The sequence below is a fragment of the Syngnathus scovelli genome, chromosome 1, assembly GCF_024217435.2.
Source record: "Syngnathus scovelli strain Florida chromosome 1, RoL_Ssco_1.2, whole genome shotgun sequence".
NCBI lineage: Eukaryota > Metazoa > Chordata > Actinopteri > Syngnathiformes > Syngnathidae > Syngnathus > Syngnathus scovelli.
The window spans coordinates 26,632,589-26,650,289 of NC_090847.1; the positions used below are offsets into that span (position 1 = coordinate 26,632,589).

Here is a 17,701-nt window from a genome sequence, read left to right on the forward strand (position 1 = left end):
ATCCGGCAGGTTCCTGACACTGACTAAGTTTCCCGTCAGTCCCTGGTCATGTTTGCTGTGCGATGACCTGGACGTTCAGAGAACCACCAATAGGAGCAAGGGGTGGAGCGCGCCAGCATAAAAAGCGTCTTTGAGGGCCGCGGGACACAAGAGCAAAGCCAAGATGAAGACCACATGCGTGTTGCTGCTGCTGCTCCTTTGCGCGAGTGGCGTCGCCCCAGAGGATGACCTGGAGTACGACGACTACGACTCGGTGAGCCCGGCAATCCGCGTGAATGTGGCCTCCGTTCAAATGAGCCGCTGACACTTTGTGCTTTGCATTCAGGACACAAAGAAGCCTTTGAAGACCAACGCCACGGTACGACTACGTCGCGCTCTTCATTTAGTCAGATGGCCATTTTGTGGTCATTGGGTCCTAACATCTGTCGGACTCTTCACTGTCCACGTCCACTAAGCGTCGTTGTTTTCACAGGACCCAAATGGACCCGACGCCCGCGGTCACCGCCCAGTCACCCAAGGCCGGGACTCCTACAACCCCAACCGCTATTCGCCACCCCCGGTTAGTGGTGGCAACAGGTCAGTGTTTTGCACACGCATGTGTGCACGTATGAGCCACGATAACAACATGTTATCTGCCCAGGTATCGAGGACGCCCCACCACCACGTCCAGAGGACCCAAAGTGGAAGAGCAGAAGAAGGTGCACCCCGAGTCAGGCGGCTGCTCGTATGGCGGCGAAGAATTGGTACGTTACATTTTTCTACCACAAAAATCGAATTTTCAAAAATAGTAACGTCAGCAATTTTTTTTCCCAGAAAATGTGTAGTTGTAATAATTTTATTATTAATGAATAAATATTTTTTCTTGTTTTTTCTTTCTAAAATAATTTCAGGGACACCGTGTCATCACTGATTAAATATTTCAGCCTTAGCTTTGAGAGTAAAACTATTGCTACGATTCATTTCTACGCTTCTACCGTCCTCGCCAGGGTATTTTGTGTCCGACTGGCTGCGAGCTGAAAGTTGCGCTGCTCAAGCAGGAGCACAGCGTCTCGACGGTAAGTCTACGCCACAGTTTCCAAGGAATTTATTTTACATATCAAGGTGGACTAAACTAAAATGGCCCCAAAAAAATCTTGCCGCAGCACACTGGTTTGGAATTAATGCTCCATTTCTAGCTTCATACTGAGCGGAGCCCCTAAACAACCCCTTGGCCAATCAGACGCTTCCTATTTGTTCCAGAGCATCAAGCAGCTGACACCTCTGGTGGACGACCTGTCGCGCTCGTCCAATGTCGTCTACAACTTTGCCACTCAGATGTCCTCCTCGCTCACCGAGCGCCAGCGAATCATCGGAGGTGACGCCACTCGCCCGCGAAGCGTTCTTACCTCCCGCGCTCCTCACATCCAATCATGCGCTTCCTGTCCCCACAGACAACGGGCGGGTGGTCAATCAGTTCACGAGTCAGGTTGAGGAACAGCATGCCTTCATCAAGGAGACGGTCGACACCATCTTCCCCTCCACCATTCGAGTCCTGCAGGTGGGTGGCACACCACATGCTTTGATTGCAATTAGCACTGTTGCTGCCGTATTTAGCAACTTTTCAGATTACCTTAGCAACTCCTTAGCAACAAAGAACGTTCTGGCCACGCAATGACGTTTTTTCGTGACAAATATAGCTACATTCCATCTTGGTTAATTGGCAAAACTGACTGAATTAGTCATCGTCAGTGACAGACTTCACCACCAGGGGGCGTTGTTGTCATACCCTTGCAGGGCGTGGTGGATAAGCTCCGTCAGAAGATCGAGAAGCTGGAGAAGGCCATCCAAACGCAGAGGGAGCAGTGCAAGGAGCCGTGCCAGACCAAATGCCCCATCCCCGTGGTGACTGGTGAGAAAAAAAAAATGGCAGAGGAGGAAAACAGATGCTCAAGCAGCCTTCTGAAATTCCAGGAAAGGAGTGTGAGGACATCTACCGCCGTGGCGGAAAAGAGTCGCAGATGTACCTGATCCAACCGGACCCCTTCGTTGCCCCATACAGAGTCTTCTGTGATCAAAGCACCCAGAACGGAGGTTAGTGGGGGGGGTTGGCTGGCTCGCAAGGAGGATTGTCTCACATAAACGTTGTCCACCAGGATGGCTCCTCATCCAGAACCGACTGGACGGCAGCGTGGACTTTGGCCGACGCTGGGACGAGTACCGCCGTGGTTTTGGGAACATCGCGATGGATGTGGGCAAGGGTCACTGCGAGACTCCAGGTCAGTCTTGTTTTTTTTTATGTTGCCTAGAAAGGCAACAGAACGAAAAATCTCACTTCCAATCATGGGACAGGTGAATACTGGCTGGGCAACGAACAGATCAGTCAGCTGACCAAGATGGGTCCGACGGAGCTTCTCATCGAGATGCAGGACTGGACGGGCGCTAAGGTGAGCTTGGTGTCTCAACAAACACAAATGTACTTACCAGTCATCGTTGTGTCATTTTGCGTTCAGGTCTCCGGCCTTTATCGCCAGTTCACAATGCAGTCCGAGTCGTCTAACTACATGCTGGCAGTGAGCGAATACTCGGGCAACGCCGGGAACTGTCTCCTGGACGGCGCTCTGGAGCTGTTTGGGGAAAACCGCACGATGACCAAACACCATGGAGCAAAGTTTAGCACTTACGACAGAGACAACGACAACTGGTGGGTGTGGCCATTTACGGCCCATGTAACCATCACTCAGATCAGCTTGTGCTAGTGTGTTTTCAGACGAGTATGCTCGCTGCTACACTTCAGGGTTCATGATTGTGTATGAGCTAGATGCATAATGGATATTGACCATTTTAAGTGTTCAGCCCTGAATGCCATCAATAATGCTTCCAACTGACCTCACACTTTTCCACTTGACCCCAGGAACCCCGGCGACCCCTCAAAGCAGTGTGCCAGAGAGGACGGCGGCGGCTGGTGGTACAACCGCTGCCATTCAGCCAATCCCAACGGCCGATACTATATTGGCGGAGCCTACACCAAGCAGATGGCCAAACACGGCACAGACGACGGCATCGTGTGGATGAACTGGAAGGGAAGCTGGTACTCGCTCAAAGCCATCAGCATGAAGATACGACCCGTCTTCGCCTCTTGATAAACAACAACAATAATAGAGACTTTGTTAATAAATGTCACACTCACTTGAGGAACTTGCGTCCATTTCATCTTTGTCAAAATACAGTCAACGTGTTTACCAGCTCATTCATAATTCATTCAACAACATTAGCACAGTACACATATAACACTGCTAAATAAGGATGCTGTACTGTATTGGGATTTTGTCGACTGGTCAACAGAGGGCGCTATACGCCGCCCCACCACATCTAATAGCTTAAAGACTAAAAATAGCTTTAATTAATGAAATCCATCCATCCATTCATTATCTGAACCGCTCATCCCCACGAGAGTCGTGGGCGCATTGGAGCCAATATGCATATCTATTTTCAGATTAGCAAGGTAAATCGAATCCAGTAGTCAATGATGACTAAAGTTGTTTTATTTATCTCTGGTGTCTGATCTCGTGGCGCATTTCCGGTCTTTGGGGCCAGAAATCTTTACCCATTGATTTGCTTAATAAGTTAAATGTGCAATAAGTAGCTCCTCAGTAAGATATGACAAAGGCGACTTCCCTTGTCAGTGGCATGTCAAGCCGGTCAAAGTTAATTACTGGAATTTATTAAGCTCAATATTGACATTTTATCGTAATGGCACCGCTGCAATACAAAAACTAAGTTTGCTAACATAGGGTGCTATCTTACTCATACGCTGACTTGGTGTGGGTGGGCTTACTCAATACAGAAAAGTCAAGCCGTCCTAGAATAGATTCGATGGTGGCCTTACTTAGCCTGGCAAGACAGATCCAACGCTGTCGGATGGGGGGAGTCGCTTCAAGTGCATTTATGAGGCGGGGCAAACACGGTTCGAAGGACCTCAACAGCAAAGGGTGGACGTGACGCCAAAGAAACAAACAAAGGGTTTTTTTTTAAATAAATGATTCCAGTGTCGTCAACTACACGGGGTTTAATTTTCTTGTGTGTTTCCAATTAGTTAAAACTGATTTAATGCTGAATGGCGTCAACAAAGTACCATTTCTCCCGCGCGCCATTTTGAATGAGGATGGACTTCCGCGGTTGTGACGTTGCGTACGTCACAGCAATAAATGAATTTGATTGGACGGTTTGTTTTGCGACCAGGTTTTTTTTTTTGTGGGTGTGGCTTGCCAGCCTAGGCGTCACCGTGGAATTAATCTACATAGTAATAATAATATTGTTGGTAGTGTTTGTTGGGGAAGTGTTAGGATTATTGAGGTTTGTTATTTTCAGACTTTTCCACAAATAGCTGATTTTGTCCAATGTCCTCAAACTGGGTAAGCAGTTCGCTCCGCACGATCGGGATCTGCTTGTACTCTTTGGATGGAGGCGGGCCCACAAGCACAGGCCGCAGTTTGATTTGTGGGATATCTCTTGGAGGTGAAGCCTGCTTCGATCTCCGATGGTCAAATTGAGCTGCATCGCCCTGAAGTGTCCGATAAGTATCATGGTCGATGCTGAATGGCAGCGCCACCCTGCAGGAACCCCTACATGCTCGCAGCTTCATGTCCACGTCCACCTGGCGAGCATGGATGCAAACATTTTTATGACTAAATCTAGCAATTAATATGGAACCGCACTGGGTGGCAACGGTTAATTAGTTGCCGAGTCACCAGAAGGCCACCTCCCAGACCATTAGGTGCCTCACCTCAGCCCTCCACAGTTCTTCCACCTGCTGCTGGACACGTTCATTCAGCTCGTCCATCCGCTGCTGCAGCCGCCATGATCGTTGTCGCAGCAAAGTCAAGTTCTTCGCCAGCTCAGCAGCGTCTTGCACGAACTTCAGCTCCGACACTGTAGAGGACACATAACAGCGATTAATTGACATGTACAAATACCAATACTGCTAAGGAGTTACACTGCGAGTGAGTTGAGATCTTCATTAAGAAAAAAGTTATGCTTTGTTGATATTGCATCACATCATTGTGTTGGGAAAATATGTTGATATGAGTAAAATAAAAGTAGTGCCTTGGTGATAGCTTATGTCATTTTGGTGCCAAGGAACCATGTTGAAGTGAGGCCGAGGAGTTTTATTTAACAAAAGTAGTGCTTTGGCAGCATGGCATTCTGGTGATGAAGAAAGTCAAGGAATTTAATTTAAACAAAAGTAGTGCTATGAGAAGTAGTTGCAGAACAATTGCGTGAAACAATTGAAGGGTTTTACCATGTTGGAAGACCAGGGCCTTCCGATGATGACGGTAGACGTTCACGACCTTCGCCGTGAACTCTTCAAACGTGTTCTCCAACGTTTTGGCATTCTTGCAGAACCCGTCCAGCTTCCTGTCCATTTCCATTTCTGCCTGCAAGAGGACAGCATGCAATCGGCAGCCGGATGGACACTTCCTGACCTGCTTGTAGAGAAGAAGGCTAAAATATTCATTCAAGCTATTTCCCGTTTTTTTCAGTCAAATGACACATAACGATTTGTTTACTATGCGAACGCTTGGGTGTCATCCTATTGGCTTTCAGACCTACGAGACACATTTGCTGTTCTTACCCAGTCGCCATGGGAACACGACGGCACGTCCGACCGGGCGGGGCAGCGTCGTTCATGGGGGAAGAGGCCGGGCTGCTGGCGGCCATGTTGGATGTGAGGCCTTGCACATGCTGTGGGCGTAGATCAAATATGTGGTTAGCGAGCACACAGGGACATGGAGGGTCCAAGGACGCCATGTTTGTTTGCTTTTGGATCAAACTTGGACACAAACACACACTGACAAATTGGTTTGCCCAACACAAGAATGAAATACGCAACTCCCTGTTGACGCAGCTACCAAGCATCCGTAGAGTCAACTCGAAATGAACTATCATGTTCGAGTGAACTTTAATTTCCCGAGTTACAGGATGTCTACTTCTATAACTTTCTGTGACTCTTCCAGTCTCTCTTTATCTCTGTTGCAACCTCCTGATGACATCATAAACTCCAGGCTTCAAAAAAACCGAAAGAGCCACGGAAAGACGGAAAAGTGGACGTCTTGAGAAATTACAAAACAAAAAACGGAATTTTGCAAAACCTATGCTCATTCAAAAAATTAGGTCGTAGTTTATGTGTGGACTTGACCGGTGAGGACACCAGATCCCGTGGAATGTGCATTCAAAATATTAAGGAAACCTGTGAAGCTTGGAGAGCATTTTAAGTTCTTCCCGAAAAACTTTCACCATTGAAGCCCCCGAGAACTGGATCCCACTAAAACACACGCACAGATCAGATGAGGTGAACAACGATTCTTTATTGAGTTCAGCGCTGAACATTCTGGACACAAGGGGTGGAAAGTCAACAGAACCAAATGTCAATACAGAAGGTCACAAAGACGCAGGTCGCACAAACATTTGCACTCTCTTCATGCGCCGACCGGCCCACACCGCACCGTCGCCATCGTTGAGATTGGCCGACTGGCAGTTGTGGTACCACCAGCCCCCGCCGTGTGTGGCCGCGCAGTTTTCATCTCCCGTGTCATTGTCACGGTCCCAAGTGGTGAACTTCATCCCGCTGTGGGAGACGGAGGATGTCGCATCGACCGTGGCGAGGGAGTCCCCCGCGGTGCCGCTGTAGCCCGAGACGTGTAAAGGGTACCCCTCCTCCTCGGGACCCACCCTAATGACATATTCTGCGGTGGTTGCGCCCCCCTGCCCGTCCTCCATGTCCACCCTCAGCAGGGTTTCACCCTGCTTGGTGAATAAGTGGAGGTTCTGATTTCCCAGCCACATCTCCCCCCTCCCCTGCGCGTTCACACGTCCGAAACCGTCGCGGTACTCGGCCCAAGTTCGGTTGAAGTTGAGCAAGCCGTTCTGGTTTTCTCTTTGCTGGACTAACAACCAGCCGGCCAACAGCCCCTCCTGAAGGCAGTACGCCGACACGAGGTCGGCAGTAGCCGAGGCTTTGATGTTAAACAAGCCGCTCGTTTCTCCGCGGCTGTGCTTGTGAAAGATATCCACGCAATCTGCAACACATCATTCGGTTCTTCAAATTCCAGAAAGTTCAACACGGATGCTAAAGCTAAAAATCAGATTTCGTTTCACTACTCGGAAAAAGTTAGGGATATTCCATTTTGGGGTGGAATTTCACGATATTGAATTTAATTTGAACTCTAAAATTTGCCATTTAGCTCCGAGTTAGAGAACACGAAAAGGTGGAGGAAGCTTCAACGGTCGGATATTTTAGAGCTCAAATTTAGTTCACCTTGCCATCGCATATTTGAGGCACATCTGAAATTTTAATTCACAAGTTTAGTGTAGTTATTCTCTTCCTAACTTTCTACGAGTAGTGTAAGGTGGGGCTGGGGCTAATGACGCTAAGGTAGCAGAACCCGCCGTCACTCCAGGTCGGAGGTCGCGGTACCTTTTCCCGTGTAATCGCTCTGGCGTACGACGTGCTCACTCTGCACGCTGCGAGCGTGCACGGCGGGAACGTCGTCTTCCTTGTTGTTGTTAAAGAACTTTCCCAGGTCGAAGCCCACCTCCGTAAAGGGTTCAGAGATGCCGGCTTTAACGTCTGAGAGGCTTCCTTTGACGCCGCTCACGTGAACGGTCTTGATGTTGGAGGAGACGTGACTCACGCCGGGGAAAAGGGAATCCAGCCCACCCTTGGTGCCGGAGACCCCCTGACAGGCGGGACCACCCTCCCTGGTCTCCACTAACTTTTCCACGGGGCCATCTGGCGTCATCACCGTGGTCTGCTTGGTCACAATCACGCAATTTTGTGTGTCCATACTGGTGAGGTGGACGTCATCAAAGGTGCCGCCAAAAAAGCCTTCGTTGTTGCCTCCTGAGATCTCAGTGATGGACTTAGAGTGCGTGGAGGAGGTTGATGAAGAGGTGGAAATACCTGGAACTTTGGAGATAGTTGCGGGGGAGGAGCTGGAGCCTTCGGTCTGAAGCGTCAACTGGAATGATTTCACCTGATCAGTGGAGAACAAGAGAAGATGAGGTCAACATGAGAGTGAAGATAAGGTCATCATTTGTCAGACTATATTTGTTCCCTGCGTCTTGAGGCGCCCTCACCTCCTGGAAGACATCTTGTGGCTGCTGTCCCGTCTTGGACTTGAAGACGGTGGTCGAGGACACTTGGTCTAGCGGCCTGCTCTGCATCACTCCCAGCTGGCGGACAGTATGGATGCTCTGCAGCTGCTGGCCCTGGAGCTGATTTATCTGGAAAGACCAATAGAATTCAGAATGATACGGAAACGCTGTAAAGGAGCCTTTAGAAAAAATTCTCCCTGATACGAAATATTTGAGAACATATATTGAGAAAACGGCGAACCTGTTTGCCCAGAGCCACGTAGGTGTCGTGGTCCACCTTGTACTCAGAGTACTTCTCGCAGGAACCTTTGCAGGAACGCAACTTGATGTCAATGTCCACCTAAAGGGAGGGAGGGGAAAGGACCCTTAGGAACTTGCTTCTGATTTCTCCACTCGACGTGGTGAAACAAGGCTCACCTCCAGCTTCTGCATGTCTACCACCTGATCCGTCACTCGGTCACGGAGGGCCGCCAGAACCCGCAGCTGTCGATCGATCTTCACCTTCATATCAGAGATCCTCTGGCGAAGATTTTGCGCCAAGTTGTAGTAGCGGTCATCTTGACCTGCGAGAGGCAGAGGAACACGTCACGTAACGCTTCGAAAGAGGGGCGGGGTTTCAGAAGGTGTGCGAGGACCGACCGGAGTTCAGGATGAGTTTCTCCTTCAGGAAGTCGTACGTTTGCTTGGTCACCTGATCGGCCGAGCGATGCCCAACTTGGTTCTGCTCCAGCACGCTGCGGATCTTCTCGATTTTTTTCAGAAGACTGTGATCTTGGTGGTCCATCAAACCTTGGATTCTGCAGCCTGATGGGCACTTGTGACCCTGGCAGCAGAGGTGGAAAAAAAAAATACTCACACTCTTGGTGCTTGTTAAATTTGGCGAAAAATATCATTACCCAGTCGTCGTCGGTGCAGAACGGCCACTCCTTCTCGGTGGCGCATTTCTCAGATCGGGTGTTGGGCACCACGGGTCGCGCCCCCCTGGGGTCCACCACGGTCTCCTGAGGAAATTTTTTAGGGTTAACATCCGTCCCTTAACATTCAAGCACCGCATATTCGTCTCACCTGTGAGGCGGCGGCGCACACGAGGCCGAGGCAGAGCAGCAAACTCAGTCGTTGCATTTCGTCGAATGTTCCGAAGATCCCGGAGCTGGTTGGTTTTGAAGCCTCCCCTGACACTTGTGACTCAAACCAGGTTGAGCAAACCGTCGAGGGGGCGACGACCTTTTGTGCGGCTGCACTTTGTACGCAAACACGGACTCGCGCTTTTCCCATCATGCGTACGCTCGTACGGTAAATGTGAAAAGTTATGTTTGGTACCTAAGACTTGCAATTTTCGAAAACATTGATATCAAATAAAATATGAACAGAGGCAACATCAACAATCAATATTTATATGAAAACGTGACAAAACATATGATAGACATCTTGTACTCACAAAAGTGCTGATTATTACATCTATTCATGTGTGTTTTGCTCTGACCAGCCAATCAGAGAACGGAAAGACGTCAATTTGAAATGGCGAGCGCTTTCCCAAAGTCAGCTGCTTTTTCTAACCCATAAAGAAATGTCACGTTCACACGTCAGTAGCTTTGAGGCAGGCGGACGCAACTTCCTGCCTCCCCTCCGCAATCTTGGTCCTCCCTCCGTCCGCCACGCCCACCTGGTGGATGGCGTCTTGGCGTCTGCGCCGACAGCCTTTATCGCTGAGCTTAAAGGCGGCGAGGAAGGCGGCGCGGTAGTTGCGGTTCATCCATCCGTAGAGCAACGGGTTGGCAAAGGTGGAGCACATGGCCACCACGTGGAAGAGGGTGTAGAGTAGGCGGAAGTGCGGCATGTCCAGCACGCTGCTGTCGATGTCGGTGGCCAGCTGGAAGGCGTGGTAAGGGAGCCAACTGACGGCGAACACCACCACCATGGTGACCAGCATTTTGGTCGCCTTACAGTGGCGGCGGTGGCGCTCGGAACCTGCCGACGCTCCGTCGCCCCTGCCCTCTGCTGGGCTGACGTGACGTCGCAGCTTGGACCAAATGCGGGCGTAGGCAAAGGAGATGATGGAGAGCGGGAGGAAGTATTGCAGCACCAGCATGGAGACGCTGTACACCGTCCCGTCCGTGCTGGACCCGGGCCACTTCTCTGTGCACACCTGCAGTCAAAGGCGGCAATTATTTTTTCAAATCTCAAGTTTAATCTTCAAGTCTCAAGCAATTATCAGGTCTTAAACTTTTTCACCTAATCTCGAGTAAAGTCCCTATCTCACTGATGTACAGACAGCGCCCTCTACCTGGATGCTGTGTCCCGGCACCAGCGTGAACGATCCGTACTCTCTGAAGATGGCGAGGGGGCTGGCGAGCGCGGCGCTCAGCAACCACGTGACTGCGATGACCCAGAAGCACGTGACCTTACGCATCCTGGTTTCCAGATGGTGAATGATACACCTGTAACCACGGCAACATACTGTCAAACCTCGGCCCACGGAGATGCGCTCCCTTGCCAGCTGACCTGTGGCGGTCCAGGGCGATGACGTTGAGGGTCAGAGTGGAGACGTGGACGGCGAGGCCTTGGGCGAAGGGCACCAGGAAGCAGAGGGCGGCGCCAAAGTGCCACTCACCTTGCAGCGTGTAGACCAGCGTGAACGGGAGACACAGCGCGTTCACCAGCAGGTCGGCTGAGGGGGCAGGAAGTGGCATTTACAAAAACACGCAACATTTAAACTGGACTTTGCGAGCGAGCTGGAGCTCGGGGGCTTTTTGAAAAACAGCATATTAAACAAATTACTCCTTGCTACCTTCACTTTGGGCCAGTTGAAAGCTGAAATATCTGATCTACGCCTTGGATAAAGTTGTTTTTCTTTAAAAAAATAAATAAATATATATATATATATATATATATATTTAAAAATTGTAAAAACGTTTCACATGGACCTCATCCGGTTAATAGAGTTAACAAAACTAACAAAATTAAAACAAAAATTGAGAAAAATGTTAATGAAATAAAAACAAAAATGCTTTAAAAAAAAATTATAATCTCAAACTAACAATAAAAAATATTAATTTTAATCATTATTAATTTAATTATTAATCATTAATTTAAAAAATAATATTAGAAAAAACAAAAACTAACAAAATGAAAACAAAAATTGAGAAAAAAATGTTAATGTAATAAAAACAAAAATGCTTAAAAAAAATTGAGAATTAACTGTCATTTACAAATCCCAAACTAGCAATAAAAAAATAGTAATTTTAATTATAATTAATTTAATTATTATTATTAATTTAACAAATAATATCAGTTATGAACAAAATTATTTATAACGCTGACCCCATCACATGACCCTAACATAACTACCACGTGTGCCTCTTAACGAACATACCGACAGCCAAGTTGGCGATGAAGAAGTTGGTGACGGTGCGCAGTGTCTTGAAGCGGTAGATGACGTAGATGACTAGCGAATTACCCACAAGCCCCAGCAGGATGATGGCGGTGTAGGCCACAATCAATACCACCTGCCAGGAGCGACACACGCGCAGGAGTTAGCCGACGGGCATTTGCTTCGGGGGTCAACCTGCCACTCACCTGCACGCCGGGCAGTCGGATGGGGTCTTCCAGAAAGGTCCCGCCTTCGAAGCCGAGGCGCTCTGCGTCGGCCGCGAAGTCGTATTTGCCACTGATGTTCTCAGCCCCGGGCGTGGGTGGGTCCTCCTGACTGACGTCAAGCCAGTCCATGTCGTATGTCCAATCACACACGTTTAAGAGCGACTCGTAGTCGACAAAAATGCACGGTTAGCGATTCACACACTTTTGTCCGATCGCATGGGTCCGACGTCCAATTAAGTATCTCGCATGTCCAGTTCCGGGCCCATGTCCCTGCCCACAAGTCTAACGACCAACTGAAGATGCTCAATCATTTCTCGTCCGGCTCTCACATGTCGCGGCTGGGAACCCCGAAGGCAAACATACAGTTTGTTAACTCACACACTTTGTGTGTCCAGTTGCACACACGAAACGTCCTGGCGTTCTTGTCGGCTTGGCAGGGCCATTCCACGTTACCTGCAGAAGGAAAGAGGACAGAAACAATTAAAGAATTCAAGTCGACGGCGACGTTTGGGATCAAGAGCAACGGAGTGCGTGGCAGTTAGCGAAGCATGAGCGGACACTGATTTATTCATCAACACGTTTCCCGCCGACGCTATTTTTGGCTCACTCCCATCTGGAGGAGGCGATGTAGCGAGAGGCGCGGACATCACCTGGACGGAGGTGTCTGTTCAGCATTTACGATAAACAAACCAACAGGGGCCGGGCATGCTGCCCTGAGGGACGCCACACCCAAATGCTAATGTTGTCGAGACGAGATAAACGACGGCATCGGGAAGTGACATTTGAAGGCCTCCCGACATCAACTCAGACCAAGTCAGCGTCTTCATAAGGGCTAATTTCATTCATTCATTCATTCATTCATTCATTCATTCATTCATTCATTCATTCATTCATTCATTCATTCATTCATTCATTCATTCATTCCTTCATTCCTTCATCTTCCGAACCGCTTCTCCTCACAACTGCTTTCCAGCCAATCGTAAAAGGACGCAAAGACGAACAAGCATTCGCACTCTCAACCACACCTACGGACAATTTGAAGCGATCAATCGGGCTACCGTGCATGTTTTTTGGAATGTGGGAGGAAACTGGAGAACCCGAAGAAAACCCACGCAGGACGGAAGAGAACAAACTCCAGGAGCTGGAATCAAAACCACAACCCCCACATTGAGGGGCGGACGTGCAAACCAGTGCGTCATTGTGACACACTGGGCTAATTAAATAATCATAATAATAATAATAATAATAATAATAATAATAATAATAATAATAATAATAAACAAGCAATAAATAGATAAATAAATAGATAAATAAATAGATAAATAAATAGATAAATAAATAGATAAATAAATAAATAAATAAATAAATAAATAAATAAATAATGAATGATGTTTATATATTGTATATTTGTATATTTTCTGGCTCTTTTATTCATGCGTTCCCACATTCACACTCTGATGGTGGTAAAGTACGTATGTAGCCATATGTGGCTGTATGGAGCTGGGCGGGCTGACGGCGGTGTGGCATCAGGGCTAATTACATAATATACAAGGGGGTGCAAAAATAGGTATACAGTAGTGTCACAAAATTAGTGGCATATTATTATGAATGTATTTTTATTTTTACGTATACGTACTTTTTTCATAAACTTATTTACAGCCGTTGGGTAAGGGAGAGTCCAATGTTGGCATACTGTAAATTCCAAGCTTGGAAATAACTTTACAGAAGCACAATCAATGTTATATAACATTAATGTACCATTTTAGAAATGAGATTGGCACACTGGGAGTCCATTGGGACAAATTTTGTGCAACCTGCCTTTTTTCTACAGATGATTATAAAAGAAGAGAAAAAGGCACAGTCAAACTTTTTCTATTTTTTAAACCCCCAAATTTTCAAAACGCTCCAAAAAATGTCTGGCAGTGAATGATGACTTCAATAATAGTGTATTCGCTTACATTTACATAATGTATGTAAAAAATTCATGTTATCGCAGACGTGTTTCTCGGAGAAATGACAAGCCTCTGACATCATCCCCCAAAATAAAAGTGACACTTATTTGTATGAATATTATTCTACATATATATTAAAAAGCTGTCACACTGACCGGTGGTGTCTCCTTGGTCCGGCTTCTAAAAGTCCTTGGCTGTCCGGACAAACACAGAAAAAGACAAAAGGCGTTGTTGTTTACTTTTCCAAATCATCCAATGCCTTGTCACAGAAGACAAGCACGTTGCATCACTGCGCGAGTGCGAGGAGGCGGCAAAGAAGAAAAAGACGCAAGCGAGGCAGGGGAGCGTCACATTGTGGAGGCGGGGCGTGTTTGTGAGTGAGAAGATGATGGAGGAGGAAGAGCAAATCAAAGTGAGCAGACGGGAGGTGGCACAATGCATCGCCATGACAATACAAAATCACAGCCATTGACTAAAATCAATCAATCAATAAATGAATGAAAAATACAAAATGGATGAAATTGGATGATCTCAGTGGTAAAAAAAAAAGTGTGACAAAATGAATGGATGAATGATCAAGAAACAAGTGGAAAATTCAAGCAAATGGAAGCACTGGGGCGAAAGTGGATTCACTTTCCCCTCGGCCAAACATCCCAAAGGAATATTCCACCCACAAAGAAGCTAGCTGCGCTGATGCTACACGGCCGAGAAAAGCTGCTTAGTGAAGATCAAAGTGCATCGCGTTATTTCAAGATTAGGGCGCAACCAATTAATTGGATGTCCCATTTAATCATCTGTTTTTAAATTCTATAAATTTTTAAACACATTAAAAAATGATGACATTTAAATATTCGGTCAATTTTTTTGTCTGTTGTATAATTACATGCGGTAAAAAAACTAATTATGGGAGAACAGTTGTGTGTTTAATTCAGTAGGGAGTTATTATACTCATTAGCCTACTTTTTTTTTAATTAATCGGATGGAGGAATTGTATTCTGCCGAATATTAGAATCGGCAAAAAAAAAATCCACATTGGCGGCGCCCTAATTAAGATGACACCATTAAATTGATAAGAATTAGTGTTTATTAAATCGTAGATTGTCAAAGTGGCCCTTACGTCCTTCGATTTTTAAGTATGCAGCTCTCGGAAGAAAAATGGTGGGCAAAATTCGTGCGCACCATTTTGCTGGCGTGACCATAAAAGGGCACAGCGCAGGGTCGAGATAAAGGTTTGGCCTAGATGGAAGCGCTCTGTTTACCGATGCAGTCAAACGAGATGAGAAGTTTAAAGTTTTGCCTCATCTTATCTAACATTCTTGTTCGACATTTAAACACACCTGTTTGATGTTGGCAGTCAATCAGAAATGAAGAAGCAGCAGCCGAGCGCTTCATCGCCTCCTTGTGGGACAGACGCTTACTGCAATAAGAAGGAAAAAAATTATTATGCTTTGAAAATTCCAATCCGACTCAGATTGCAGAATTAAAGCACACTGAGTGATCTGGCCAGACGTGAATAAACTGGAGTCACATAAAAAAAAAATACAGTCTAGACTCAGTCCGGAACATCTGGCGATTGATTGATGCACTTTTATCGACTCACTGTAGCGGAAAAACTGTGAGCGCTAGGTGTTCTTAATAGATTTTGAGGCTTCATATCTCTGTGACGGAGACTCTTCACGCTTTGCTTTTTCAGCCACAACTACATAGTGGTGTTCTGGTGGGGTTCCAAAGAAAATTGTTGAGGTCAAACAATCCTATCATAATATCAGATAATTCATCTTAAATTAAGTAATATATTATTTTTGATTTTTTAACATTTTCTTCAGCAAAATGTGTTAATTTAGCATTCTTTTCTAAATTACAATGTATTTTGTATTTATTTCATGATGTAATTCATCAAGGCCTTTATTGTAAATAAAGTAACATATTATTGGAACAAACAAGTGTAAGCATCTGCCACTTTAAACATTTTATAAATAAAAATGAGACTACATATATTCATTACTGAACCTGGCTTCTCTGTTTATTTATAAATAACAAATGTACACAAAGTTTACCCACCCTTGCACTAGCGACAAGATGGTTGTTACCCCAGCAGCTCGCCGGCGTGGTCGGTTGCCAGCAGAAAAATAAAAATAGACTATTATGGTGGTCTCTCGAGATCGTCCCATCCTCCCCCACCCCCCACCGCACACCACCCCCAACCGCACACATGCTTACCCTCTTCCACACGGCACAGAGGAGGTGTGTGAAGGAGCGCACGCTGGCTCCTGATGTCAGAACTGACGTCACATCAAGGTGGTGCCGCGTCAAGGCCGACGCCAAGGGAACGCAACTTGGGGGCGGGGAGCTAAGTCACAAAGGAGGCCAAGAGGGGGGGAGGAGGACGAGGATGTTAATTTGCATGAAAGGCATCCATCCAGCCATTTTCTATCACGCTTGCACATACATACAGTCTCCTCTCAAAGTATGGGAATGGCAAGATCAATTCCTTTGGGGTTCTAATCAAAAGAGGAATATCACAGACAAAGCAAGACTGCTTTTATATCATGGAATTTGGGCCCAGCCCCTTTTCTTTGAGGCCACCGCTTTATTCATTTGAAATGCTTTTCCGGGCCTTGCCTGCCTTTTGTTTGTTTCTCCGATCTCAACCCAATTGAGCATGTACGTTACCTCCTGAAGAGGGAACTGAATGGAGAAAGAACCCAAAAACAAAGAAAAGAAAGACAGACCTGGAAAAGTATTTCTAATATACAATAGTGTAGTTCTTGCTACAAGTAAAGACCATAAAAAAGCTGGAATTCTGAACTTTTGTCTCATTTGTTTTCTGAGTAGGAATCCAAATAATTTATATTCAAATGGGATTCGAACCCAGAGCTGCGAGGCAGAATCGCTAACCACTACACACCGCGCTGCACATTAATGCGCTTTTGACTGGCAGCCGCCCGTCCTTGTCAGAGCTGACAACAATGAGCAAATTACGACCACACGCTTGCACAGCCCAAGACAAAAGGCAGGGGAGGGGGGAGGGGGGGGGGGGATTCAACCAATCGCATGAGGGCATTTACGGCAAAAGGTCAGGCTGACAGCCGGAACCAAGGAAATGACACCGGGTCCCAAGGTCGAACCGTCAAGAACATTCCGGACAAGGGAGCATCCCGAGAGACGCCGGGCCGGAAAATAAACTCCCAGCGCAACAATGACGAACATTGTCGGTAACAATACATGGTAACCATGACAACAATTACCATCCATCCCCCACCTCAGTCGACTCGTTTGCTAGGAACACACCTGCAGCATTACAAGGGGGCGACGGGGTCACAATGCACACACACGTCCCTGATTGAAATGCTCTGTCACGCGCAGTGCTCCATTTTGTTCATCCTCTCTCTCTCACACACACACACACACACACACACACACACACACACACACACACGCCGCTCTACTAAAACGCTCTCACACTACTAAGAACAATTTCTGCCCGCGTCACACCAGCCAAAAAAATCATGACAAATGAAAGTGTTCAATACTAAATCAATCTTACAGAGGCACACACAAACGCACGCACACACACTCACACACAAACTACTAAAACGTTTTGCTTCACGCGTAACTGAATTTGCTCTCACACACCCTGACTTTTTTCCATTCGCACAGAACGGAAGCCCTCCCACAAAATACTAAAATATGTTTGACTCACACAACTAAAATGTTTTCACACACAACAGAAAATATCTGCCTCAACACACGCTTGAAACTTTGTCGTTTTTCACTAGTAATGGGAAAATGAAGCTTCAAATTTGCTTCATGAAGCAGTTGTAATTTTTTCAGTCCTCTAGATGGCACTGTTAGCTTAGATACAAGGGGGGGGTTAAAAAAATGGAAAGACAGTGTGCTTTTAGCGCAATGTTAGGCAGACAGTGCCATCTAGAGGACTGAAGAATACACCCACTTGTTCATGGAGCTAATTTGAAGCTTCATTTTGCCTCACTAGACGAAAGCGCTCTCTTACACAT

The 17,701-nt window shown here is 46.7% G+C and overlaps 3 protein-coding genes across 5 annotated transcripts; 1 reads left to right on the forward strand and 2 right to left on the reverse strand.

The window, feature by feature from the left end:
• Window positions 1–14: 14 nt before the first annotated feature.
• fgb (fibrinogen beta chain) lies at window positions 15–3,170 on the forward strand. Its single transcript, XM_049758135.2, has 13 exons — window positions 15–253; window positions 326–358; window positions 473–576; window positions 641–743; window positions 987–1,055; window positions 1,240–1,354; window positions 1,431–1,537; window positions 1,774–1,888; window positions 1,951–2,070; window positions 2,133–2,255; window positions 2,329–2,423; window positions 2,490–2,680; window positions 2,891–3,170. Exons 1-13 carry the CDS (start codon window positions 164–166, stop codon window positions 3,117–3,119), a joined length of 1,494 nt encoding a protein of 497 aa, XP_049614092.1. The 5' UTR covers window positions 15–163; the 3' UTR covers window positions 3,120–3,170.
• A 3,154-nt stretch (window positions 3,171–6,324) lies between these two features.
• On the reverse strand, window positions 6,325–9,354 carry LOC125987464 (fibrinogen alpha chain). Its single transcript, XM_049751885.2, has 8 exons — window positions 9,199–9,354; window positions 9,030–9,134; window positions 8,773–8,956; window positions 8,551–8,696; window positions 8,375–8,473; window positions 8,116–8,262; window positions 7,454–8,012; window positions 6,325–7,055 (listed from the first exon to the last, which is right to left on the reverse strand). The coding sequence occupies exons 1-8, from the start codon at window positions 9,253–9,255 to the stop codon at window positions 6,418–6,420; spliced, it is 1,935 nt and encodes a 644-aa protein (XP_049607842.1). The 5' UTR covers window positions 9,256–9,354; the 3' UTR covers window positions 6,325–6,417.
• A 157-nt stretch (window positions 9,355–9,511) lies between these two features.
• npy2rl (neuropeptide Y receptor Y2, like) lies at window positions 9,512–17,634 on the reverse strand. Of its 3 annotated transcripts, none has more exons than XM_068651219.1 (10): window positions 16,136–17,634; window positions 15,903–16,032; window positions 15,744–15,822; window positions 15,020–15,099; window positions 13,838–13,876; window positions 11,710–12,183; window positions 11,507–11,639; window positions 10,636–10,801; window positions 10,418–10,571; window positions 9,512–10,279 (listed from the first exon to the last, which is right to left on the reverse strand). In XM_068651219.1, the coding sequence occupies exons 6-10, from the start codon at window positions 11,857–11,859 to the stop codon at window positions 9,710–9,712; spliced, it is 1,173 nt and encodes a 390-aa protein (XP_068507320.1). In that variant the 5' UTR covers window positions 11,860–12,183; window positions 13,838–13,876; window positions 15,020–15,099; window positions 15,744–15,822; window positions 15,903–16,032; window positions 16,136–17,634; the 3' UTR covers window positions 9,512–9,709. The 3 variants fall into 3 exon arrangements, with proteins under 3 accessions (XP_068507320.1, XP_068507319.1, XP_049618428.1); XM_068651218.1 differs by having other exon boundaries at window positions 16,132–17,634; XM_049762471.2 differs by lacking the exon at window positions 15,744–15,822 and having other exon boundaries at window positions 15,903–17,634.
• Window positions 17,635–17,701: the final 67 nt, after the last annotated feature.